This window comes from Carassius auratus, chromosome 20, assembly GCF_003368295.1.
Source record: "Carassius auratus strain Wakin chromosome 20, ASM336829v1, whole genome shotgun sequence".
Classification (NCBI taxonomy): Eukaryota; Metazoa; Chordata; class Actinopteri; order Cypriniformes; family Cyprinidae; genus Carassius; species Carassius auratus.
In genome coordinates this window covers 14,191,573-14,218,852 of record NC_039262.1, presented here as the reverse complement: position 1 = coordinate 14,218,852, position 27,280 = coordinate 14,191,573, and the positions used below count along the sequence as shown (strand labels likewise).

General features: G+C 39.2%; 2 protein-coding genes across 2 annotated transcripts in view; both read right to left on the bottom strand.

Annotated features, from left to right (window-relative positions):
* The window catches only part of LOC113037938 (midasin-like), a 38,703-nt gene extending 38,446 nt beyond the window's left edge, over window positions 1-257 (bottom strand). The window contains 1 exon segment of the mRNA XM_026195252.1: window positions 171-257. Coding sequence (XP_026051037.1) covers window positions 171-257 — 87 coding nt within the window.
* Window positions 258-335: 78 nt separating this feature from the next.
* The window catches only part of LOC113121015 (protein furry homolog-like), a 72,862-nt gene continuing 45,917 nt past the window's right edge, over window positions 336-27,280 (bottom strand). The window contains 22 exon segments of the mRNA XM_026291216.1: window positions 336-744; window positions 747-829; window positions 2,429-2,622; window positions 4,398-4,508; window positions 5,249-5,266; window positions 7,437-7,505; window positions 10,784-10,882; window positions 11,022-11,171; window positions 11,816-12,023; window positions 15,328-15,710; window positions 18,069-18,251; window positions 19,477-19,671; window positions 20,344-20,520; window positions 20,600-20,674; window positions 20,780-20,941; window positions 21,278-21,478; window positions 21,880-22,020; window positions 22,259-22,527; window positions 22,615-23,255; window positions 23,365-23,459; window positions 25,824-26,011; window positions 26,151-26,272. Of these exon segments, the coding sequence (XP_026147001.1) occupies window positions 446-744; window positions 747-829; window positions 2,429-2,622; window positions 4,398-4,508; window positions 5,249-5,266; window positions 7,437-7,505; window positions 10,784-10,882; window positions 11,022-11,171; window positions 11,816-12,023; window positions 15,328-15,710; window positions 18,069-18,251; window positions 19,477-19,671; window positions 20,344-20,520; window positions 20,600-20,674; window positions 20,780-20,941; window positions 21,278-21,478; window positions 21,880-22,020; window positions 22,259-22,527; window positions 22,615-23,255; window positions 23,365-23,459; window positions 25,824-26,011; window positions 26,151-26,272 (4,063 nt within the window). The 3' untranslated portion in view covers window positions 336-445.

Here is a 27,280-nt window from a genome sequence, read left to right as displayed (position 1 = left end):
CCTCCAGCTTACAATTACATGTTTAAATATCCTAACATTTACAACCTAAGACTGTTAAAAAATACATTTCTCAAAAAAATATTTTGTTGCAGGCTTCTCTTTCAAGCATGCTTTTTGCGATCCACGATGCGACAGTCTCGCTGATCCACCGCGATACTCTAGATTCTCACAATAATGCTCCAAATCCCATCTCTGCCCAGTGCACAGTGAGGCAGACAGATGCGGATCACTCTAAAAGGACACCGCCTAGAGGTCATAGGTCATTCCGCCAAAAAGCTTCAAATTTAGCATCATTATCGCCCAGTGTCCCTCCTGATGGTTCTTGACCAGTCTTGTTCTTCGTACTTTTTTCTGACACCTGGAGAAGTTAAACTACTGGGGAAAGGGGGAAGGAAAAACATGGTACGTGCATAATAGTTTTGAGTAACTAATATCCACACATTCTTTAGCCCTTTGAGGTGAAGTCTACATGAAAAATCTCAAACCCACCGCCCCAGAGGAAGAGAGTCGAGTTCGTGAAGTTCTCACAGTTCAGTGCTGAGGACTGTGTTTTGCGTGTCGATTTGCGTCTGGATGTGGGCCGTGGGGGTCGGGGACAGGATGTGCGTCTGGTGGGTGTGCGGGTGTGTGGCAGCCTGGCAGAGAGAGCTTCGCGGATCTGAAGGTTGAGCTCCATGAGGCGTGCACTGGCCTGAGAAAGATCCCTGCTGGGGCCCACCACGGCCAAACAACCCGTCTGACCAGAGTCTGGTGTCTGAAGTAAATGTGCAGCAGCGTCTGCACTGCATCATCCCTCTCATTGCCAAATATATCATTAGGCCACAGGCACCTGAGAGAACAGGAACATATCGGATTTAAGCAAAAGAGATCTACAGGAAGTCAACAAGATGCTTAATTCCATTATGGATCCCAACTAGATTGGACGTGATGCATGTTTCCAGTGAAAAACAATTTGTCAATTCTGAAATCAGCCAATCAAATTTATATAGGGCCAGATTATTAAAAGCTCGCACCAGCGCAAACTGTCATCTGGCTTTAAATTATTACTGTCAGGATTTACATGAACATGAATGTAATCAGCGTTTTTTTTTACACTTAGGGGAAAGTGTGTGTATGCATTGTGATACTCTCCAAAGTGGCAGAAGACGGTGACTTGGGAGAAATATTGTTGAATAAAGACATTAATTTTGTCATCTTTGCTCACAAAAAGTATTCTCAAAGTTGAGCCACTGATGTCACATGGACTGTTTTAGCAATGTCCTTGCTACCGTTTTGGACCTTGGAACATTACAGTTGTGTTGCTGTCTATGCGAGGATCAGAGAGTCGAATTTTAATTTTGGGTGAATTTTGGAATGCCAGAACACATTATCTGAATCAGAACATATCCTTACGCTGATTTGTGCTGCGCTTGGTAGATTGCTTTGGTCATTATAGAAAATTAGATGTTGCAACGGTGTTCTTTAGTTTGTGTGTTGTCATTAAATCACCCAAAGAAATTTTCACAGCCAACGTCAATGTTTCATAATTATGCTCTTGGGCTAATTTGCCCTGTATGGTAAAACTTTAGTAAAACAATGTAAAATACACACAAAATAATGTAAAATGAGATTTAGATTTTTTTTTTTAAAGTATAGAGAGAGGGGGGCTGGATTGGAAAGTTCCTTGAGACGGGATTGAACTCGGGACACCCGTTTGCGCAATGGTGGCGATATGTCAGTGCTGAAGTAAAGATGATTTTTGACTATGAGGTTTATATTCTTTAAGGTGTAACTACTTCCTCGTCAAAATGCACAGAAACCTGACTGACAATCTATGGCGGAATATGCCTGTCACATCTGGTAAGCATGAAAATACTACGAGTTTTAAAAAAAAGTTTCTTCATACTGTACTGGCGTTAGTGCTACTTATATAAGCGCATATAAATGTTTATAATTATTAATAAAAATTTGTCACGTCATAATTCGACCTTCTAGTGAAACAACAGACTGGGGATGTATGTTGGACTAATTAGTTGGCCATTTAGTCGCTTGAACTCCGCCCCCTTTCTTAGAATCACCTGAAAGCTCACATTCAGATCTGCCTCTATCCCAATCAACAACTGATGGACTGAAGCAAGTCCGCAATTTTTTTTATGTTGTGATAGTCCACTACCACTCCGGCTGTACGATAATATTTCAGTTTCATCGCAACATTAAAGTCACTATGAAATCAAAAATAGACAACTCTTATTTTTTTTAAAGAAATGTTTTGTTTATTATTTATAATTAATTTGTACAATATTACTGAATTTTGTTTTAATAATAGAACGAAGATCGCAGCAAATGACAATGGTCCAAGTCCCACCTTACATTTTTTTTTTTTTTTGTCCGATAAGCCATTTAATATGGATATGGTTTGACTGTGACTTCAAAGCTAAGTTTATCGTACCTGAAGGCTTTAACTTGAGCGATGGCTGTGCTGAAGTCCCGTGCTCTAAGGCCTCTCGATGAGTGATGGATGGCTGTCTCGGTGCTTGACTGGTCTACTTCAAACTCGCCCACTCCCTGCTGTCCATCACCCACTGACTCCGCCTCCTTCAGACAGCTCTCTAATATAGCCAGCTCCTCTGACATGTTAGTCACCTGAGAAACACACAAGCACCATTATATTTAAAAATCAACATTTAGTCAATATTCTCACAACTCTGATTAAACCACTCATGAAAAATGACCAACTTGCCAGAACACAATCAATCAGTAGACAAAATCATTAAAGTGCACCAATAGTCTGAATCATATTGAGCATAAAACATATTGAAAATAGAAACTGATATACCTTAGGCAATGCGTATTAGCTTTAAAAACCAGGTCGTCCCAAGCTAAATATATGAGAGCTGTTATATGATTTCTACATAACAGAAGGTCGCTGAGGTCTGTGTGTGTATGTGTGCAGTCTATAAAAGAGTAAGTGGGTTAGTATCGATGTGCGATAAACTAAACGACTTTGCTTTGGTCTGTATTAATCATATCAGTCTCTCTCAGGGAACATAATGAAGTTACACTGCACTAAGATCATTGTGAAGTCAGACCTTTTTTACAATTTTGCCAAAATTATAATTTAAGGATTTAGTAACCCTCATGACGATGTTTGTTCATCTTAGAAACACAAATCTAGGTATTATAATGAAACCTGAGAGATTTGTCTCTGCATTGAAAAATCAGTGCAAACAAAACTTTGATGCTTTAAATTAAAAAGTTCATAAAGACTACATAAAAGAATTCCATCCTTATTCCTTTTTCCTTCTAAAGAGACTTGATAGCATTATATGATGAAGACATTTAATTGAGGCTTTCATATTAACATTGATGAAACACGCATACATCGAGCACATTAAATATAGTAAAACTTGACTCGAAATGTATGGCTACGTTCACACTTGCAGGCTGAAACGACCCCAATTCCGATTTTTTTGCCCCTATGTGACCTGTATCTGATCTTTTCATGACAGTCTGAACGACACAGATCCGATCTTTCCTAATGTGACCCAGGCCACTTGGGTATGTGGTCCTGAATCCGATACGTATCCGATCTTTTGAAATGCGACCTCCGTCTGAATGGGCAGGCCACATGTATCCGACCCGTACGTCATTGATACGCTAACAAACGTCATAATTCTGCGTTGAGGTGGGCGGGAACGAGAAGAGCCACTCACATCAGTATCCCACCACTCATGGCTGCGACTCCGCACCCACACGTTTCTCTGTACCGACGTTGCTAACACTGCTCCACAAAACGCCATGGCCAAAACGTTGCTCTCCTCCTCCTTTTTAATTTTCTTTTTTTAAAATGAGAAGATTGTAATTGTGCTGGCTCCGTTAGGAAAAAACTTTAATATTGCAAAAAGAGCTCTGCTGTTGACTACGCTGTTGTTGATATCCATGTTTAACGTTAGCTACTTCCGCAAACAACAAGTGACGTCGTTCTCCGTTGAGTACTCTTCTGCGCATGCGATTACTTCTGGGTCATTTCACGTTCACACAGGAGATAATAAAAGGTCGCATTTAATTGGAAATGTGAACGGCCTTGCAAAAAATCTAATTTTTAAAAAAAATCGGAATTGAGCATTAAGCCCTGTAGTGTGAACGTAGCCTATGAGCTTGACATGACAACCAATGAGGTTTGTTCTCACACATCAAGCAAGCATGGCTGGGCTTCCGTTTACTATATTTGATGTATCTTTAAAAATATTTAAATTTGTATTTTGAAGATGAATTTAAGTTTTATGGGGTTTGGAACAACTTGAAGGTGAGTAAATGACAATTTTAACAAACAAAATTGTCTTTAAAATGCTACTGACAAACACAGCAATGTATCCTGTGTGAACAACAAATAATTGAGGATACAAGCAGAAACCTACCTCTGCCTCTCTCTTGATGGTGTCCACTCTGCTGACGAGTTTGCAGTAGGCCTGAAAGAGCAGCAGGAGCTGGAAATGTAGCTTATACAGCCTTCGACACAACTCCAGCTCCTAAAGAAACAAACAGAAAGAGAAAGAAAGAGCATGACACCATCACCTTAACATCTTATGTTTCAGTCATCTGCACAGTCAGCAGCAAAACAGCATAATCAGATGAACGGACGGCAAGATGAATGAACAAATGGAGGGATAGACGGATGGATGAACATCCTGGCTTTGAGACGGAGAGAAGGGTTAGCAAGGTAACACCCTGGTCAATCACTTTGTAAAACGTGGACAATGTATGATTCACTTATCAGAACGAAACCCTGAAAGAGTGATGTTTCTGGAAAAAGTCAGATCCGAATTGCGTGATCCAAAATATGTCAGTGAGAAGAAGGGGCAGCATGCAAAAGATTGGCAAGGAACAAGGAATCTAAGCTACTTTTCTCTTCCGCCCTTCGCTCAGATGTCCATGGACACACTCCAATCACACACTGAATGCATGTGTGTCAAATTTCTACAAGCATTTAAAACACTAATAACCGTTAGCAAATTAGCAACACTGTAAGTATGCAGAACACATGTAAGCCATTAAATAATGAAGTTCATTAATGAAGCATGTAGTGATGATTATATGAATGATCATGAATTAGACACGTCTGCAGTGGTGTTAAGAGATCAGATGTAGGGGTTGTTCTGAATTCTGATTGGTTGTGCAGATGTATCATTTAAGAACAGATGAATGGTCCGTGTGCGTGGCTGAATTGAAAAGGATTGTGATAGGCTCTAAAATATGATAAACAACTTACTGCTAGCATTTCCATTTGCTAAGCAAGAAGGACAGCAGGTCACAAAAAAGAAACACAGGAAATGAGAGAGAGACCAAAAATTAGTGTGCTGATAACACTGTAAGAGATAGAGAGAGAAATATTGCAGTCTGTTGATAATTAACAATGACAAAAATACTGCAGTCACATGCAATGCATTCTAGGAGAAGAAATTGCCGTTAACCCCAGTTTCATGTACACTCTAACATTTGTAACATTGCTAAATATATGCAAAATGGATAGAAAAGGAAAATTAAATCAAGTGAGAGAGGTTGAGATAAATGCTTACAGTAAGAAAGAAAAATATCAACAGTGGTATCACAAAACTGCAAAAGCGCTTAACATCACAGAGAAAATAAAAATGCTTTTGCTGGGACAACAGTGACTAGGAAGAAACAGAGGTGTCAGACATGGAGAAGGTAAAGGTCATTTAGCCTCTGACCTAAGAAATGAGCTGACAAAGACACAGTCTACAGTGTCACAAGAATTTTCAGAAATCATTCTATTATGTTGGTTTGATCCTCAAGAAACATTTATTCATACCAGTGTGGAAAATATTGTTCCTTAATATTTTTGTGAAAAAAACTGTAACATCCCCCCCACCCCCTCCAAAAAGTACTATACTGTCACTTTTGATAAATTTAATGCATACTTGTTTGATAAATTTATAAGAAAAAAAAAAAAAAATGTATTGAAGGGTTAGTTCACCCAATAATCAAAATTATGTCATTAATAACTTACCCTCATGTCGTTCCAAAGCAGTGAGACCTCCGTTTATCTTCGGAACACAGTTAAAGATATTTTAGATTTAGTCCGAGAGCTCTCAGTCCCTCCATTGAAGCTGTGTGAACGGTCTACTGTCCATGTCCAGAAAGGTAAGAAAAACATCATCAAAGTAGTCCATGTGACATCAGAGGGTCGGTTATAATTTTTTGAAGCATCGAAAATACATTTTGGTATTACTACAACTTTATTCAGCATTGTCTTCTCTTCCAGGTCTGTTGTGAGAGAGTTCAAAACAAAGCAGTTTGTGATATCCGGTTCGCGAACGAATCATTCGATGTAACCGGATCTTTTTGAACCAGTTCACCAAATCGAACTGAACCGTTTAAAACGGCTAACATCTCAAATAAGCATTAATCCACAAATGACTTAAGCTGTTAACTTTTATGATGTAGCTGATACTCCCTCTGAGTTCAAACAAACCAATATCCCGGAGTAATTCATTTGCTCAAACAGTACATTGACTGAACTACTGTGAAGAGACAACTGAAGATGAACACCGAGCAGAGCCAGATAACGAACAAAACATTGACTCGTTCACAAATACTAACTGACCCTCTGATGTCACATGGACTACTTTGATGATGTTTTTATTACCTTTCTGGACATGGACAGTAGACCGTACACACAGCTTCAATGAAGGGACTGAGAGCTCTCGGACTAATTCTAAAACAATTTAAACTGTGTTCCGAAGATAAACGGAGGTCTTACGGGTTTGGAACAACATAAGGGTGAGTTATTAATGACATAATTTTCATTATTGGGTGAACTAAACCTTTAATGACCCTAATCTTATGCACTAGTATATATGTATTCCTTGTTATTAAAAATAAAGAAGCAAATTACAAACACAATAGAACAAATAAATATGAACTTTTTTTTTTTTAGCTACAGTAGGCTAGGTTTATTTAACATGTAACATGTAAACTATCATGTAAACATGTAACATATAAACTAATCTTTACTGTATTAACCAAACATCAACCAATTCTTATTAAAAAAATGTAAAAGTGAATGATTAACATTAAAAATGACAAAGCAGCAGGTAAATTAGACTGCTGCCCCTTTAAGACACAATAAGCACAGACCCAATATACTGATACACATTAAGATTATATTACTAGTGCACTTTTGTTTTTTTGACCTTGAAAAGAATGACAGACATTTAAATTCAGCAGAAATCTGTGGTGAGTTCATGAGCACTGATTCTGTGTGGGCCTGGTTATAAGGAACAGAAAGATCAGCTGCCCTTGAATCACCTCTGGTTACATTTATACACATGTTCCTACATCCTTCTTTATCTCTCAGAGATGAATACAACTATGTTCACATTTGTGTGCTCAAACACAAACATGCAGTGAGGTAAGTGTTTTGTTTTTTTTTCTACCTGAGCTTGAGTGTTGGGTCGCTGGTTACTGTCTTTATCACCGAAGGTCTTTCTGCAATTATCCAACCACTGCAAGGGAAACAGAAATGAGACACTGTATTAACCAAAAAGCAGAGAAGTGCAGGTAGAAATATCTGATGTTGTGAATGTGAGAAAGACAGATGACGTTTCTGTGAGTGCAAAACAGAAATACAGGGAGAGCCGAACATTGTGTAAGGGAGTGTGCGTGAGGTAAATTTAATAAGAGTCTGCTACTTAGCAAATTAAAGAGGGTCTGTTTAAGCACAGAGGGGGTCGGCGCATTATGCTCTAGAGGCAATGCCTGTGTCTCATCCAATTACTGTCCTCTAGTCATCCACTATCCCATCTGCCCCCTCTACTTCCCTTCCTGAGCCTGTCCACCAGGCTAAATGATTTAGGGTCTCCGTGAGGCTATTCTTAGTGACCGTGCATGAAGAGAAATTGGCTCCTGTAGATTTACAGATGGGTGCTGCTAACGGAAGCTAACACTGGCTAAATCAACTCACTTCCTTATATGATTTAGTAGCCAACAATAACTGCAGAGAGACGTCAAGGAGCATTTTATGATCCTGCACTATCAGCTTATTCTCCTCCATTGCATAACCTCAACATCACCCTTTAAAGATGGGTTTAAAGATGATACTTTAACTACCAGACTGCACAGGAAAGGGTATAGCTGTAAATCAGTGTACCGTTTCTGCCTTAATGGAAAAAGAGATGTTCTTTTATTATTGCATTAGATTTAAAGAAAGAGTTAATGTGAGTAACTTAAATTTGGGTTTGGTCCCTACTCAATGATAGCCTGACTTCGTCATACTCGTATTCTAGGCAGAATGTGAGTCTGATACTGCTCCATTGCACTTGAATTATGGGGCGTGTCTTAACCGAACCAGTAAAAAAAAAACCCTCTGCACTCAATTGGATAGACCTACAACCAATCAGAGCAACGCAGTAAGAGACGTATGTTGAGCGATGCATAGTTGTCAACAGAGTTCAACTGCACGCACGCACACTGGAACGGGAAGAAGTAGGAAAGTAATGAGTGTAAACGATCTTTGCCGCTGTTGTAAAAGGAATTTAAGAATTCGCGGAGTACTTACAAGCATGAATAACATTTTTGCGAGAAACACAAAAGGTGCATGTATATACGAACAAGATCTCTGTCTAGGATTAGATCTCAACAATAATGAAAATAAATATTATCGCATTTGTCGGCCCTGTCTCAACTTTATTACACGGTTGCAACGCGACTTGACTAACTTTAACCCCTTACTAGTAACCCCCCTTTTTTGGCATGGAGACCGAAATTACATACCCAAAATAAAAAGGTTTCTGCTCATGATTCTTTCTGACTAGATACATAATCAACCTTTGTTCACAAAGCTGACACTTTAAAGTTTACTGTTCAGGAATCAGAATCACTCAGGACTGTTATGAATAGAGATATATAAGCTCAAACATAAAAACAAAAATAAAAATATTAAAAACATACGTTTTAAATGTATTTAAAAAAATGTTGATGTAGGAAATGAGTTTGAAAACACAGTGTAGCTAAGGCCACAAGTCTTCCAAGACTTCATAAAAAATTTCATAATCGAATCTGTAAAACTGTGAATTTTATGAAATATTTTCTAAGGCCATGTCATGTGTGTTTTTAGAGAAGGCTAATCAGATTGATTTATGGCCCTTGTCATCTCTGTAAGATCTCACATGTAAACACTGATGTGTGTTTTATATGTGTGTTTGGCTGTGAAAACTGCCCGTTTCATGATTGTATTGTTCTCACCAAACGAGTCTTTCACACCTCCGCCAGGTATGACACATTATCCGCATTATTCTTTTATCATTATTCTTTTGTTTTTATTCCACCTTTATTAGCCTTGATTGTGGTTTTTCAGGCTTTACAAAGCAACAAAGCAGCGATCTCACTTCAGTCTCTCTTTGCATTTAGCCCTTATTTATCAAAAGTCTTACTATAAAAATACAACAAAACATTTTCTTACGACCTTACGTGAATTATTGAGACAAAAATGCATTATGAAGAAGAAAAGCACCTGCTATTAGTAGCATTGGTGCTAACGTTAGCATCAAGCTACATCTGACAATTTATGAAATTATTAGTACACTTTTACTCAAAACTCACTTTAAACCCCGATCGAGTGTTTATAATAACTTCCTTTAGCGATCAGGGGTGGAATTTGGTCGTTTACTGTTGTAAAAATATGTTATTTGTAGCCTTTTTCATCGCTGCACAAGTTAGCATTTCCGATGTACATTTTCAATTTGTTTTATAAAAACGCCCCAGATCTCAAGAAATTCTCATACCAAGCTTTACTATCGTAATCGCGGGTTTATTATTCGGATATTTTGTGTGTACAGAGGTGTTTCAGTGTTGTTTTGGCCAGATAACTACCAGGAAGTGTGCAGGAAGCATGTGACACGATGGGGCGGTGTCCAGATATGAAACTCTTAAGATGGACGTTTGAAAGACCCAATCAGAGTCTGAGTCACACACCGCACGAGCTGTGACTACTGCACGCACACAGAGATCGCTGGGAGAGGCTGTTTATCATCTGATCGCGTAAATCCGTGGAAAATGAATAGAAATGACGATTCTGTCTGAAGAAATATGAAGTAAACATCAGTAAATATATCCATATATCTCCGCAGATATGCATCTTTTGTCTATAAATCCTTATTGACGCTGTTCAGTGAGTCTATGTGAACACAAATAAACCGCTCTTGACGTGATTGAATATGAGTGAGTTGTGAATTTCTATTCAAAATGTGGCATAATACGGATTTATTATTTTGCACTCCTGACATAAATCACTAAATATCTGTCACTTCAACAATGTTTTATCAAAATATTGGTCAAATATCGAAGCTTGAGTCTTTAAACTTTCCATTGATGCACAGTTTGTCCAGATGAAGTAAGACAGTGATGTTTAATGTGCTGTGAAAGTGAAACAATAATAAACTGGGGCCGTCAGCGATGTTTGCACGCAAAGGGGTTAAAACATGGAAAGACGACGAAAGAGTGCTCAAGTGCTCTTTGATGACGTGGGTGGTTACGTAACCGCAGATAGCCTGTCCATCATCGATTTAAGCCCGCCCTGGCAATTTGATTGGCTCGGCCTTGTGGGAGCCGAGCATAATTACACCTCAATGGATCGAGTCCAGACCGAACTTCCCGTCCAAAAATAGTTGTGGGCGGGGTTCGGGCTGGCACCCAGGCTAACTCAATGATATCATATGGCTTCGAAATACTTGAATTCAAGCACACAATTCGGAAACACAGCAGTATTACACACTTAGTATCTCACCTGTTCAGCTGCTTCTCTCTTGCTGTTGTAAGTGTCCAGATGTTCTTGTAACTCCAACACACTGAACTTCAGAGTCTCCAAGAGTCCACAGGAAACCAGCTATAACACACACAGTTTAACAGTTTACTAATACCAACATGTTATATTATTGCATACTATCACACTGATATAACCTTTGTAAACCGGCAAGTGTAACTGGAATTTTCAGGGGTGAGGTGCAGAGGAAGTGTACACTCACAGTTTCAGCATCAAGTAGGACTGTAGGGCACTGGGAGCAGGAGGTCATGACCTCTAGAGAGCTCAGGAACTGGTTTCCCATTCGCTGGAGCCCTTCGCCAAGGAATCTTACAGAGGCATGGGTAATCGAGTCAAATTTCCTCTGAATGTGCTAAAGAGACAGGAGACAATCGACTCAGTACTGCAGAAAAACTCCAAGCTATGAATCAATCAAATAACAAGTTAAGGTGAATATCACTTACACAAATTTGATTGTGAAATAATTTCATTCAGAAAATGCTAGTACTGTATGGCAAGACACTAGAGTTTGACAATACATTCCAAAAATGCTTAAAATAGTGATTTTTGATTTGGGATGCTAAACATAGCATTACTTTCTCGTGACGCATGTCAACACACTGCTGAAAATGTATGTGTGGACAAATAAACTAATGTCAGTTAAAAGTTTATTAATGCATACAGCCAAAAGTGACAGTTTAAAAACACACATGTAAGTAAGTAGACCTCTATTCAAAGGTTTGGTGTTGATATTATCAGTGATGAATATTTTTGTGGTGACCATAATAGAATTATTTCAGGATTCTTTGATAATTAGAGAGTTTATAGGAACAATGTTTATCAGAAATAATTTGTAACATTATAAATGTCTTTAGTCACTTTCCTTGCTGAATAAAAGCAATAAAAAAAAAAATCTTACCAACACAAGATTTTTGAACTGTAGTGTATCTGCATGAAACTGTATATTAATATATTCACATAATGTGCAGGTACGGACTCACAAACACTCATTTTTACCTGGAAGAGGCGTGAGAACACATGGAAGGTGTAAACAGCACAAGACCCATCCGAGTCCGACAACATCTGGTTGACATGGCACCGCCAGGCGTCCTCCTCATCATCATAGGCTACGGGTTGGAATGCTGCCAAAATAGCCGAAAGAAAGGGCGACGGAGGTGGAGAGGCCTGGAGTTCAGGAAAGCCGTCTGCATCGCCCTCATCCTGACTGTAAACAGGGATGGAAAGGACAAGACTCAGACACAAGCACCTACACAAACCGTTGCATCATTCACGAAGGAAAAACGTAAACAGAGGCATGCTGTTCTTTCTATCAAGCTCTCCCTCCTCTCTCTCCCTCTTACTGCAGATGTCATGTGCTGCAGTGTTGAGTTTAAATCTACTGCAGAGGCACAGAAAAACAACATACAGACAAACACACACTTACAGGCCTGTAAGGCCGAAGAGCTTGATGAAGCAGACCGAATAGAAGAATCTGAGACCAGTGCTGCTGAAGGTTGTGGAGGACACTGCCTTCATCTTCATCTTCACTAACAGCTTTTATCGTTCCCTTCACTTCCTGCTCTGATGGTTTTTTTCGCCGTTCCCTCTCCGAGCTTTTCACCTCACGTGTTAGCCTAAATTCTCCCGCTGCATTTGTGACGTTCTCTGTTTTTCCCTCTCACTCCCTCCCCCACTCGCTGCTGCGCCACACACGGCTACAGGCTCTCTTTCCGTTCAATGGATCTCAGACGTAAGAAGTTGCCAGGAAGAGCACAGAAAGGCCCTCATCACACAGTGCATGCGCAAAAATCTAATTAGAGCTCTTTGCTGAATCGCTGCCTATAATTTTTATTAATCGATCTTAGAAAAGCCGGACACATCAGGGCTTAGGGGATGATAAATAGCACTGCAAAGGAAGTGTGTGTGTGTGAGAGTGCGTGTATGAGAATGAATAAAGTCAGTCCGTGGAGGCACTTTCTGAAGTGCTCGCGTATAGATGGCTGACCTTCAAGGGCAATGATGTTGCCAAGTATGATATCACCATTCACAGCGTTAATAACACTCACCCTTATTATTCATGGCAGATGATAAGAAATATGTTGAATGGTATCAAATGGTACAGTACCGACTACGAGCAAAAGAAGTCTAAAGATCCAAAGTGAAACAGTGTTATGCACAGCTGTAAATGGGGTCCAAAACATTTTGTAACATGTTCACTCAGATCACATTTGGAGGAAGTCAGAAAAGAATATGACCACAATGTATTTGCAGTGTTAATGTTAATCTGAATGATCAGTCAAAATCTCCTATATTATATACATATAAACACATGACTTCACACAGGTTTGCCTCACACCATGTACTGTTATGATATCAAATGTCAAATAAATCTGCAGTCAATTTGAAAAATTATGTTTATGTGAAAAGTGAAATAAAAATTTGGATGGATATCTGAAAACAACAATTTATATTTTGGATATTTACAGCACCTTTTAAAAGTTTAGGGTAACTGATTTTTTTTTTAAGAAATTAACACTTTTATCGATCATAAGTGAGAGTAAATACATGTATAATGTTACAAAAGATTTCTGTTTCAAATAAATGCTGTTCTTTGGAATCTCCTATTTAAATTATCATGATTTCCTCAAAAAAGGAAAAAAGTAGTTTTGCCACCACAGATATTTTATTTAGATAAATTACATTTTAAAGGGACAATAAGTAACTTTTTAGGTATTTTATTATCTAAAATCAATATTTTTATTCATAAATATGCCCTCAATGGTGTACAAATACCTATGCCAATGTTTAAACTAATCCTCGTAAATGAAGAATTTATTATCTTTATATACATGGGACGGGTAGGTCGACAGAGGCTTCCATGTAGTTCCGCCATCTTGCAAAACTATAATAAGCAGAGAGGGACAAAAAGTACTAAGCCAACGCGTTTCCACAGCACGTTTTCGGTCAGAGCCAGAAACGCAGGTGCAGAGCAGTGAGAGGCGCTTGAAACTGCACCGGCAAGTTTAAAAGTCTGGATTGCATTCTTATTATGGACCATACATATGCCGCGCCACAGGAGAAGAAAACATCGTCGCCAAAACAGTCAAAAATAGAACGTAAAAGGAAACGTGACCGTAGATTACAGAAAACAAGAGTTAATGTCGGTGAAGCTTTTTCTAGGTGGAAAGAGCTAATGCTGGATAAAGATTTCAAAAGAGACGCTGAAGTGGCCAGTTTTCTTCTCGACAGGTAAGTCAGTGTTACAATCTATATTACAATATTTTTTTTATATCTAACAATGCACATTATTCAGAAAATATAACGAATAAAGAAGACATAACTACTAATTACAATATTTCATGTTTTCCACAGTCAGTAATTCATACTGTAACATTCGTTTGTTTATGGTCATGTTGCTGTTTGTTTGAAATAACACACCTGTTCACCTGAAGGAAAACTCGACGAAGTGCTATTAGAAGACATCCCGTCAAAGCTTTTTGGTACATATCGCCTACCGTAGATGCAACGCGCATTTGAAAAAGCGAGGCGCTGGAGAGCAAAATTAGTTTGAATGCAAAATACAATTTCACCACTAGATGGGAGTAATTCCTACTTAGTGTCCCTTTAAAACATACTGTTTTGACTGTATTTCTGATCAAACAAATCTTAAACCCGGGACACATCGAGCGATGGTCACGCTAGTTTGTTTGGTATGTCACCTCGAGAGTGAGAGCTCTGATTCGATGTTCAGTTTAGCGAATGAGTCCGTGCCCGAGAATTAAAGCAAAAGAGATGAAAACAAGCATGTGAATGAAGGCTGTTTTAAATGTTATGTGATCTTTTCCAATCAATCTAATACGCAAATATTTTCATAACAACATGAGCTGCTTAAAATGATTAAAGTTATCAACGTCACTGATATTTAAAACGGTAAGTAAGCAATGCTTTGTTTACATTTAATATATCTGCGTTTTCTCATATATCTTTGTTTCGGGTTCTTCTTTTGAATGACAAATATATACTATTAACAGCTCTTGATATGAACAGCTCTCACGCACGTGCAGAACGCACATGTCAGTTTACCGTCGACTGTAGTCTGAGCGATGTGTTCCAGTGCAGCTTTATGGTCCGATGCTGTCGACCCGATGTGACAATCCCGTTGGATTTCATCAAACCCCAAACTTTTGAATGGTAGGCTACATAATTAAATTTTTAACAAACCTTTTGCCATTTGTGTTATTTTAATTCTACTGCTCTCTCATAACGTTTTGAGAGCATATTAGGTGACAAAAGTTTTTACAAATAATAGAGAATTAAAAGGCATCTGGGCAGCCTTTGAGTGTATATTTCATAACTGATCATTTCATATGTTGTGCTTTATATGAGAGGAAAAAGTTGTGTAAATGCACCTTGGTTAGAATGCTGCCTTAAAGGTAGCAGTCTATGTTGGTAGTAGACAACAAGGAACAGAGCCATGACTGATGAGCTTTCAACCCTGTGAATGATTACTACAGAAATCACAGACCAACCTGGATATGCCGAAAAAATCTGCCTCTTCTTCCTCGCACCTATCATCTAGCTCTTTCAGAGCCAGTGTCACGTCCTCCTCACATACTGAATCGGGCGCCGAGTCCAGAGCACGGGGCAGAACGGTCTCCTCCTCACACATGGAGTCCGAGGTGGAGTCTATGACAGGGGGTGGCAGCAACGCCTCATCATCAAAGAGGGATCCAGGCGGGCTGTCCACAGCTGGTGGCGGAGGGGGTGCTGGGTCCAGGTCGTCAGTGGGGTCCTGGGAGTCAGGTAAGTCACAGAGTTCGGGGGGGTCAGAGGGTAAAGGAGGAGCACTGCCAAACCCCGTATCCTCACTGACACTGCTGCTCAATTCATCTGCTGCAGTTACACTGGCATCCTGCAATTGTGAACATGACAGTAAATGGAAGTCAGGACTGAGGCAAAGAGGGCAACATGTATTTTGAATAATACCTCTTCCGAGTGCTTTATACTGTAATAATAATACACAAAAACTGAATCTTTGAATTATCTTGTGTGCATTAAGCACAACACTCCACAACTGTTGCTGTAGAAACTGTATTTATTTTTACTGAAACAGAAAGGTCTATTTATTTGGGTCAGCGTTCAGGCTAGGTGGTGAACATTACACTTAGAGTGAACATCACCAAGAGACTCTTAAGCACCGCCAATCACAAAATAGCCTTGCTATACATGTTCGCTGCTTCTTTTATGAGAGGAAAAATCAATAATGGTACTGGGCTATCTTTCACCATTGACTTACGATGCAAATGTGACCAGCTGAGGAATAAACCTGTTCAGAGGATCTAAATAAATGGACCACTGTATTTCCATTCATAAATCACATAAATGCACTGAGCTAAAAAGCGTCTGACAATTAAATCAATCAAAATCATGGAGAAACATCTTTCCCCCGAGTCTCACATGGATACTTACACATGTCAATATTCATGTATTCTCGCTTGTGCTTTGTAGGTTAGCAGGTATGTTAGATATCACAGCATTTAATTTAAAAATAGTAAATAACATGCTGTAATTCAAGTTTTTATATACTTTACATAAAATGCACCGTATGAACTTGGACAAAAGTATTGCTTCAGACAGAGCCAAACTTATGCAGATTAACTGAAAATGCCAAATATTGGCAATATATTGGTCGGTCACTACTTACAATTGATTAGCTGAAAGTTCAAACTTCAACCAATCAAACAACCGATGCAATAGTTGATAATGTCACATGAGCTCAATGTCTGTAGAAGTCAAGATCTTTGAGATGTATGATGAATGTTATTATTAAGTTAAATTCCAGGACACAACAGGAATGATGGAAAAAAAAATCTAAGAACAAACCGTTCCATCTCAGACTCATGTTTTATTGAAAAATACTTTAAGGAGAAAGGAGAACATCTATTTGAACAAACTTGAGTTTCTTTTTTTCTTCTCCTCCTCCTCTTGTCTATTTATGAGTCTAATGCATTAACAGAAGAAGGGACGATGGCGTGGAGCCAAAGTAGAGGCGGTATTAGAGAAAGCTTTTAGGCGTTCTTGGCTGTGGTGGCCAAGCAGATGAGTAAGACTATCGATGGTTTTATCTGGACTCATTACACTAAGAGCTGGAGAATGACGTGCGAGATGCCCTTGAGTTGATATTGAGGTATGACTGGACTGGACTGGACTCAACTGGTCTTGATCAAAAGTTGTTCATTCAATAACATCAACAGGAGTATTCTGCTATGAATTGTAACCAAGGGACATAAAGTTTCATTTTCATCTGACCAGTGATGGTTGTATGTATAAAGCTTGACCTGGGGGAACATCCTTAAAATAACATTTTTCTACAATAGAACTGTGTCATTTAAACATCAACAAAACAAACTGGAAAAAAAAAAACATCAGTTATCAGCAGTTAGTTAAGTTACAGTGTTAGTAACATGGCTGGCTAAAGCCTGTTAGCGGTCTTTAATGTTCTCTCAGTCGGGCTGTGCCTTTGTTTAACTTGATAACTACCGCATGCTCTTTTATTTAAAGGGATAGTTCAGCCAAAAATGTATTGCCACATATTCACGCTGTTCAAAAAAGCATGACACTGAAACACAAACAGTACGAGGTCACTGCTTTCATTCTATGGAAAAAATCAGCATGAACTTTCTTCAAAATTTCCTTAATTGTGTTCCATCGAGAAAAAAAAAAATGTTTGGGATTCTACCTTACAAATTTCGTAGAATGGTGGGTTTTCACTAATACTCACAATGAGGTTGCAGGTCCATGGATAGAAGTGAGTAGTCTTCGTCAGAGCCTAAATCGTGTTAACGTCTGTGTTTTTCAAACTTTCTGGGACCAAATTTGAGGTAGTTCTAGCACAGCAGGCCTGAGGTGTATGTTTGCCTTTGATAATCTCTCCCCCACAATCAAAAATCAAGCAGGCAAGCAAGCCCCACCCTAATAGCAGTCAATCATTATCTAATGACAAGCATCCAATAAAGCAACACCCAGTGAGAGGAAAAGAGAACATGAGCCAGTATTCTGGCAGAGAAAACAGATAGTGCTCAGTATTGAAAATGCAACACTTTCCGGAAACACTTTAGCAGCAAAGTCGACATTAAAAGCTTGACACTGACATTTTTGGGAAATTGATAGGTGAGAAAACAGCACCAGTTGACTCCACAAGAGAGCAAAAAGCAAATGGCTAAATAGCACCCGTGCACCACAATTTATTGAGACTCCTGATTGATCCCACCTCAGGCAGCTGGCTGCTATTGCTGTCAGAGTGGGCGGTCTCATGGGTGGGGCTGTCTGGGCGGGGCAGCGGAGGGGTGGGCGTGGTATCTTCTGTCAGGACACTACTAGAGGATTCTTGCGACTGCTGGAGGGAATCCATATGATTGGATATGGCATCATCGGTCGCTGAATCACTATTAAGCTGTGTAAAAAAAGAAAAATGAACCAATATTTAGCAAAAAATGAAGCATGATGTATCTGCTGTAGAATTCTCTGCCTTAAAGTAAGTGTTATGCTGCAGGCACATATAACGGATCAATGAAAAAGAGTTTTGTACTTCTTAATAATTAATTTGTCTTGTATCATGACAACATGCAACATGCCAGAAAAATAGTGTGAGCCTGGCAAGACCAATTACATTTTCAACTTTCAGTAATTTTAAATCAGCGTAGGAAGAAAGAGACAAAAACAGGAAGAGGAAAATGACTTTCACTCAACTGCATTTAAACAATCGGCTTTCTTAAGCTCTGTTTAGTAGCTCATGCCCCATAGCAAGCAGAAGGGTGCAAAAACTTATTAGAGGCTTGAAATGTAAAAAAAAAAAAAAAGTTTACGTAAAAACATTCATGCAGAAAAACTATTTGAATCCATTTAAGTAATGAGAAGGCCCACAAGGAATATGCTGTTTGTTCTATGCATATTTAGTTGATTTTTGAGGGAAAAAACATGCTATAACTAATTTCACGTAATATTTCACAGAATTTCACAAAAAAGATCAAAGCTAGATGGGCACAGATCCTGATTACCTGACTGTTTCTCTGTGAGTTTATTGTATTTAGAACGAGCTGAAAGTATGTTAGTTGATAATCTTTAGCCGGCAAGTGTACAATGCCTCTTCTTGTTTCAAGCTAAAAGTATAATCAAATTATACACATAATTAATAAAAACACAAGACATCTAAATGTATAAATGATTAATGCTTCAGTCCAGTGGAATTCTGCAGAGTTGTGTGTGTGCAGATTCTGTGTGGGCCTCTAAATGAGATCATGCTGTCAAGGGTCTAAACAACTTTGGCAAAGTTAGTATAAGAATGCAAAACCACTCCAATTGATTGAAGTTACTCTGGCTAATAAAAGAGACAGAAAAATGGGTCCCCATCACCATACTTACCCAAAACAAATAATGCAAAAAAATGGAATTTAGGGTCAAAGAAAGGTTTTGGAGTACTAAAAATGAATAGTTGGCTTGGCAGCAGGGATAAGTGCGGAGGGCACTTGTCCAAACACACTGGAAGTGTGGGTTATGCAGAAAGCAAGCGTCTAACCCCGTCTATATAGGCCGTGGCAGCTTCTAAGCCCAATTTGGCACACAGACACACCATGCCGGCACCCCCTGTGTGGAGGGGGCCCAGAGGAGAGGGGACTTACGAGGTTGGAGCGGGTGAGAATCTGGCTAGCGCTCAGTACCTCCTCCTCAGATGACTCATCGGTGTCCTCCGGCTGGATGAGACTGGGTGTGCTGCCGGAATACTGGCAGTCCTGCAGGGATGGGGTGTCACCTTTTTCAATGCTGTCCAGAGAGCGACGCCTCACACCCCAGTTGAAGTTGTCCATGCTCTCCCCCTGCAGGTGGAACAGCAGAAAGCCAATAAGAGCAAAGCACTTCAACTGTTAGCTGCAAGCTGTGTGAATTATAGAGAAAATAAAGGATAAGAAATAAAAATGAATACACCAGACAAATCACGACACGACACACACAACCACAGGGCACAGTGGGGTCAGTGAACATGGGAAACAACACAACAATAACCAATTCAAATTCTAAATCGTATATACAATATTTATGTTCTATTTTGAATTAAAATTGTTTATTTGTGACATCCATGTACTTGTGAAACTCATTAGCTACAAGTATAAAAACAAACCCACTTGATTGACTAGCGGGAATCACAATTACATTTCTGAATTGGCAAAATTTTTAATAAATGATGAGTCCAGTCAATTATAGAATAAAACACAAACGTTTCCCTGAACACTGCTTAAAACTTACCTGAAGTTCCTGGACGCAAAAGAGGAAAAAAGATAACAAGAGTGTTAGGGGGAGTTAAGACGGAGATAATGTGGAGGCACACAAACAGACACAGGTGATGTCAGAGAAATACAAACACACATAGACTCTCTCTTTGTTAAGGATGAAACATGAATCAGTTCCGATATGCTTGCAAGAAAAGACTTTGAGGATTGTTTGTTAGTTATCAAAATATGTGGCAACATGCCAAGAGCATCAGTGCTCACCTCTCCATCCTCCAGCTCAACATCCAGGAAGTCGAAGTCCTTGAAGACACCAAACTGCTGTTCGCTTCCTGCATCTTCTGCTTGCGCTTCCTCCTCCCGTGTCACTTCCTCTACAGTGGGGATCAGACTGGTCTGTTGGTCACCTGCATCTAAATCCTCATTTGAAGAGAACACCACCTACAGAAAAGAGGTGTACTTAGCCATTGCTAAAACTATGCAACCTGATAATGTTCTGAACACAAGAAGGAAAACTTACAGAGGGGTTTTTAGGCATGCCAGACTCTGGACCGCACAGAGAGAGAACGTTCATCAGTTTCTCCCGTGTTCTTCTCTGGAAGCAGATAACGACAAATATCACCATGGAAATAAGAGTTTAAATAAAAAAGCAATTAAAGCTGCAGTTGGTTAATTAAGAATTGACAGATTTTCACAATACCTGTGAGAGCTGTGGCCTCTTCCAGCTGACTGGCACCAGCCCATTTGAATTGGAGCCAGAGGAAGTAGAGGAGGTGCTTCTTGTCACGGCAATTACCTGCGGTTTTCCATTACGCCCCGCTGCACTTCGCTGGTCTCCATACTTGTGACCTATAATAGGCGTCTGTGGGTCAAATGGTAAAAACAATGTGAAAAAAGCTACAATGATGAGCTTATAAAAAAAATTTGAAAATGTAAATGTAATTTATTCATGTGATGCAAAGCCACTACTCCAGTCTTCAGTGTCACACGATTCTTTGAAATCATTCTAATATGCTGATTTCCAGAAATTTCAAACAGCATTTACTTGGAATAGAAATCCTTTGTAACATTACTGTTACTTTTGATCCTTGCTGAATAAAAGTATTAACTTAATTAAAAAAATCTTACTGATATCAAACCTTTGAACAATAAACAAAATAAAAGTGACTGAAGACAGAGAAGGCGGCAGGCCAAGCACCTCTGAGATGTCAAAGTGGAAGTCCAGCGTTTTTCCTGGCAGTTCTTTAGAGGAGTTGTTAAATATGCGAGTGAAAGCGATCTCCGGGGAGCCGGTGGACTCTGTGCTGTAGGAGCGCTGCACCTCATCAGGAACCACCAGACTCGCAGAGCGGGACACCACTAACTTCAGAATGTTCTGGGCCTCCTTCCAGTACGGGCTCTGTAGAAACGCACAGACACAACACACAATAAACACTTGAGCCATTTCTCATTCTTTTTTTTTTTCTGATTTATCCTTTAGAGACTCATGAGATGAAAAGCTTAGGTAAAGACCACAGAGGAGGAAAGTGATGATGCAGCTTATAGTTCCTTAAAAGTACCTCACAAAACAAACAGCTTCCAGGCCTTTCATATACACAAACACATACTACAGCAAAATCCACTGTCCATTACTATAAACACACCCACGGGCAATGGAGAACAGAAAAAGGAATTCAAATAAACATGGAATGCTCTGTCTTCACAATCTCTTGAAATAGGACAGGCATACTAAAACAAACCATTAGAGGGACTGATGTTCTGAGTGTAGACAACGGAAAGAGTACACAGCTGTACACAGACCTGTACATATTTGCCAATGATCTTCATGATTTCCAAATTGAACTGCTTGACAGGAGCAGCAGACAGATCAATGTGACTCAGTAGACTGTAGATGATCTGTAGCAAAGACTGCTGCATGCTGTTCAGGCCCTTCTCCAATAGCTGAAACAGAAGAGGTCAAACGGCAAGAGATTATATATACACACACACACTTCAGCACCAAATTATATGACAGAAAAATGTGGCATCATTCTGTTGCAGTCTTGTTAAGCGTGCAAATATATAAATGTGTGTTTTTTTTTTAAATGTATTGCTGTCTGAAAAACTTTAAAAACTCAAGATTTTTATTGAATCCAACTGTACGAGTTAATGTATGTCAATCAAATTCCTTCAAATTTACCTCAGCTAGGTATGTGACCAGGTTAAAGGTTATTTCAGAGAAGGAGTCGTGCAAGTAGCGGCACACCACGTTGATCCAGTTGGTGCTGTCTCTCGAGTAACTGTGCGTTGAGTACAAGCTCATCATGTGTGCCAGGTTGGCCAGTGTGGCGGACTTTTCTTCAGCACACACTTTGGCGATCCGATCAGCAGTCTCCTTACAGAACCCTGTGGGGTTGTCAAAGTGCTGGACCAGGTGTGGCAGCAGGCACAGGATATTCAGAGGAAAACCTGACAGGAAATAGGTTCAGAAAATAAATATATGTGGATACACCCTAAATTACTGAGACAGATCTTGATATTGAGCCATTGGCGCACCAGCTTGCTGTGAGGGGTCTATGAGTGTGTGTCGGGACACAGTGATGAGTTTACTGAGGAGGTGAATCGTGAGCTCCTGGGTTGCAGCTGAAGTGAAACCCTTCAGGAAGAGCGTCAGCAGGCCGGGGAAGTTGTACCACTTCAGTTTGGCCTGCACTCTCTCCAGCTTCTCTCTGCTGTCCGGCTTCTCTAGGGGCATCTGGGCCAGCAGTCGGTTCAGCAGCCTGAGTGCCAGCAAGTACTCAAACTCATAATCGGACTCCAGCAGCGACGTTGCGATCCAGAAGACCGTCGCCATCAGGTGGGTGGGGTCGGTTGGTGGCACCACCTCACCAGATCCTCCTCCAGGTCCTCCCCCACCTCCTCCTCCTACATCGCCACGAACACCATCCTCTCGTAATGATGATAAGCTCCGCGTGCGGGCTAGATTTCCGTGGCTGCCACCCAGTCGGTCGGCTACATCGAGGGTATTGCTACGGTGACGGTCTCCCAGGCGTTCACCCATCAGACTGGCCCGGAGCGAGTTGCTTCGAGCGTGGCTGTAATGGACATGCAAGAAACTTCCACTGCCCAGGTTCAGCTGACCAGTACTTTTCCTGTTATTGGCAAATTTGGTGCCCTGCAGAGGATCATGGGAGGCCCTACAGAGGTGGAGACAGATTATCAGGTTCATTTGGGTAAAAAAAAAAATAATTATGTAAGAGGAGAAATAATGATTTTTATGTTTGGTTTTAGCAGAGCATGTCTTACTGTGAGAGTGCAGTGAGAAGGTCGTAGCCCTTCATTGTTTCAGCAAGAGTGTCTATACCAGCCTCTAGTGTCAACAGTAACTCGATAACAAAACCCTGCAAGAGACGGATGAAATGTTTGACTATGACTGGTAAGAGACCAGGATTTGGTCACAGGATTTGGACACATGTCTGATTGGGTCAACATGCACACTGATTTAAGTCTGAAATAAAGTCGAATCTAAAGCAGATGATGTTTTGTTGAAATTTTAAGAATGAATCTTGGAACTACTTATATACTCAAATTTTTTATATGACACAAATATGGCAGAAAAGTATTTTTTTAATTATTTGTTATTTTCATTAGAAAAATACCGTTTAAATAAACATTTTTAATAATTTGTAATTGTATTAAATAAATTAGGTTATTTAATAAAGAGAAAGTAAAAATAAAATAAAATAAAAAATATATATTGTATTTTATTGTAGTCTATACACACACACAAATTCTAAAACTTTATAAAATTAAATATATATACTATAATTATAATACTTTTTATAACTCTTTAAGTGAGTCCACTTCATAAAATAGTTTTATACATACATTAAACAGTCCAATAAAATATGTTTGACAGAAAGGGGAATCTTGCAAAACATGCACTGAGTAGGGTCTTGACCTTTGTCAGTCTTGTATGACCGGAAACATTATATATATATTACACACACACATATATACATATATATACACATATATATACATACATATACATATATACATACATATACATATATACATACATATATAAATACATATACATATATACATACATATACATATATACATACATATATAAATACATATACATATATACATACATATACATATACATATATACATATATACATATACATATATACATATATACATATACATATACATATACATATACATATACATATACATATACATATACATATATATATATATATATATATATTAGGGGTGTAACGATACGCGTATTCGTATTGAACCGTTCGGTACGACGCTTTCGGTTCGGTACGCGGTACGCATTATGTATACCGAACGGTTCGTTGGAGTAATTAATTATATTTGAAAAAAAAAAAAAGAGAGAGAGAGAAATATAATGATGCGTTCAACAAGGTAGCCCAATAACCCAAACAACGTAACAGGCAACGCCCCTGACACTCCCGAAGAAGAAAAAACACCATCTTATATGTTTATGTTAGGCTACTCAGCAGGCGCTCGCTCACTCAGTACGCGCTGAAGGCTCGTTGCAAAATAGCCAATGCGTTTAACAGACTAGAAATGAGAAGATCCTCCAATAACCAACAGGTCTGGTGTTTGGGTGCACTTTGGATTCCCTTTAAGCTATAATGGTGATGGCAAGAGAGTGGTGGATAAAAAAACAACGGTATGTCGCATCTGCAACATGACAGGGTACACCAGCGGGAATAAAAAAAAAAAAAAAAACCAGCGGTAATATCTGGGATATATGCGTCAGTACTATCTGGGAAAAGACGAAAAAAAGGAGAAACATGCACGCAGCAAACTATCCCTGCAGCATTTAGACACTATAGCTTACAGGGAATCCAACCCAAACACCAGACCTGTTGGTTATTTTAGGATCTTATATTTCTGGTCTGTTAAAGGCATTCGACATTTTGCAACGAGCCTTCAGCGCGTGCTGAGTGAGCGAGCGCCTTAGGGGCCGTTCACATATCGTGCCTAAAAACGCATGGAAAACGCTAAGCGCGTCTTTCTCCTCCTTTCCAAAGCGCTTGGGCAGAAGCGCTCATGAGGCGTCTGTCTTTGCTAAGCAACAATGACGTGCTCTCTCCATGAGACGCGGAAATTTCAGCGAAGGATAAATGGATTTGCAGCTCTAAAAATCGCTTGCAGTAGCTCTGCTACTGAATTTATTTCAAAATTGCAATCCATATACAACTATGATCAGCTGATCCTTCATCTTGGCTGAGCTCTCAACGTTGTTACGGGAAAGGATGAAGCTGATTGGTTAGTTCTTGTCACATGACCCGCGGTGCGCTTGCGGCATTCTGAAAAGTTGAGATGTTTTTACATTTTGCTGTATCTAAAACGTATCGAACCGAACCGAACCGAACCGTGACATCAGTGTATCGTATCGAACCGAACCGTGAATTTTGTGAACCGTTACACCCCTAATATATATATATATATATATATATATATATATATATATATATATATATAATATTGCATGCATTTTTGATTAAAGGTGAAGACCCTACTCAATGCACGTTTTGTACACACACGCACACACATATTGCCAAAAATTACTACTAAGGGCCAAGTACACTGGTAGGGCAAGTAAAACTCTGGAGTACTGGCCCGATCAGATCAGAAGAAAAAAATCCTCATTGTTGACGCCTGCTGTAGCTTTCTTATCAGTACTTCTGGAAGACTGGGACATTTCTATATACCTGAGCCTCTTCCCCTGGATCTCCCACAGTCTCTACCAGACGAGAAAGCACGTCTGACAGTGTGGAGGCTGTGAGCGGCTGTTTCAGTGCTCTGAAGATCTGAAAAGAGCGACCAGCGTAATGCCGCGATGAGCAGGACAGAGCTGTCTGCAGAGCAACTTCACTCAGTTCCTGCTCCAACTGGTAACCTGATCAAACATGCAGCACAAGAACCCATCACAACCACAGCCCAAACATTTCAGTTCTCCTAAAGAAGTAAATTAGCATTCCTTCATATGGAAGTTGATCCTCTACAGTGCAGTGAACTAAGCAAAAATGGTGTCTTACCGGACGGTGTCTGTTTGAAGACGTTGACAACATGGCGGAGGAATACACTAAGCTGATCAGCACTCTTGATGTTGGGGTTTTTGGGAGAGACGTCTTCATGGTTCCACAGTGGGCCACGTTTCCTATGGGCCAACCAATTAAAAGAAAAGAATTGACACAACAGGAAATATCTAACATAGAACAAAGGCAAAACAGTCTCACACAACTCTCAGTGAACAACCATTAAGTAAAAACCACTCCGAATCAAACATTCACACAGATTGAGATTGAGCACACACACACACACACATGCAAGGCCACAATACCCTCTCCTGTTAGACATGGCTGCAGGCAGAGGAAAAAATACAATATCTTAACAACAACAAAAAATTACATTCAATATGTATCCAGGGAAACTAGGCAAAAACAACACTGATTATAAAAAAAAAAAAAAACTTATTTAAATCTAAAGTATTTTGATGTTAAAGCACTTCCCATCTTCTTATACAAAGACAATTATGAGAAAGTATTCCAGTAGGAAATAATATTAATAATACTAAAATCGAACCGTTTTATTTATACATATGTTATTCACTTCTATCTACAGCGACTCAATATTTTTTCAGAGCAATTGGCCTCGTTTTTTTATATTTATCATGACGTAAACAACTCGTTCGTTTCTTTTAATAATTCTATACTGAGTTTTACAGTTTAATACAAATCTATCCTCAAAAATGGTGTGTAATAAAATGTATATATTTAACAATTTAATCAATCAGTTAAAATGTCAATATTAAATGAAAATATAACCCTAACCTTCGAGCACAACAAAACGTATACTCTAGAAAAAAAAAATTAAAGTGGGGGAAAAAATAATTTTTTTTTTACTTTTTTTTACTATTTTTAAATGCATTACTATTATCATTACTATAGGTACATTTCATTACTATAGAGATTAGAACAAATTTCTGTCATAACTGTTTTAAATGTCTTAAGTTAAACCAAACACTTATTTTTGTGGTTCGCGATGGAGATCTTAGAGCCATTATTAGGCTCCGTAACCCAATTCTTTCTGTGCCAGAAGCATTCCTGAATATACAAAACTCTCAAGCAGGATTGCATGTTATTGGTTAATATGTTAGATGTATTCA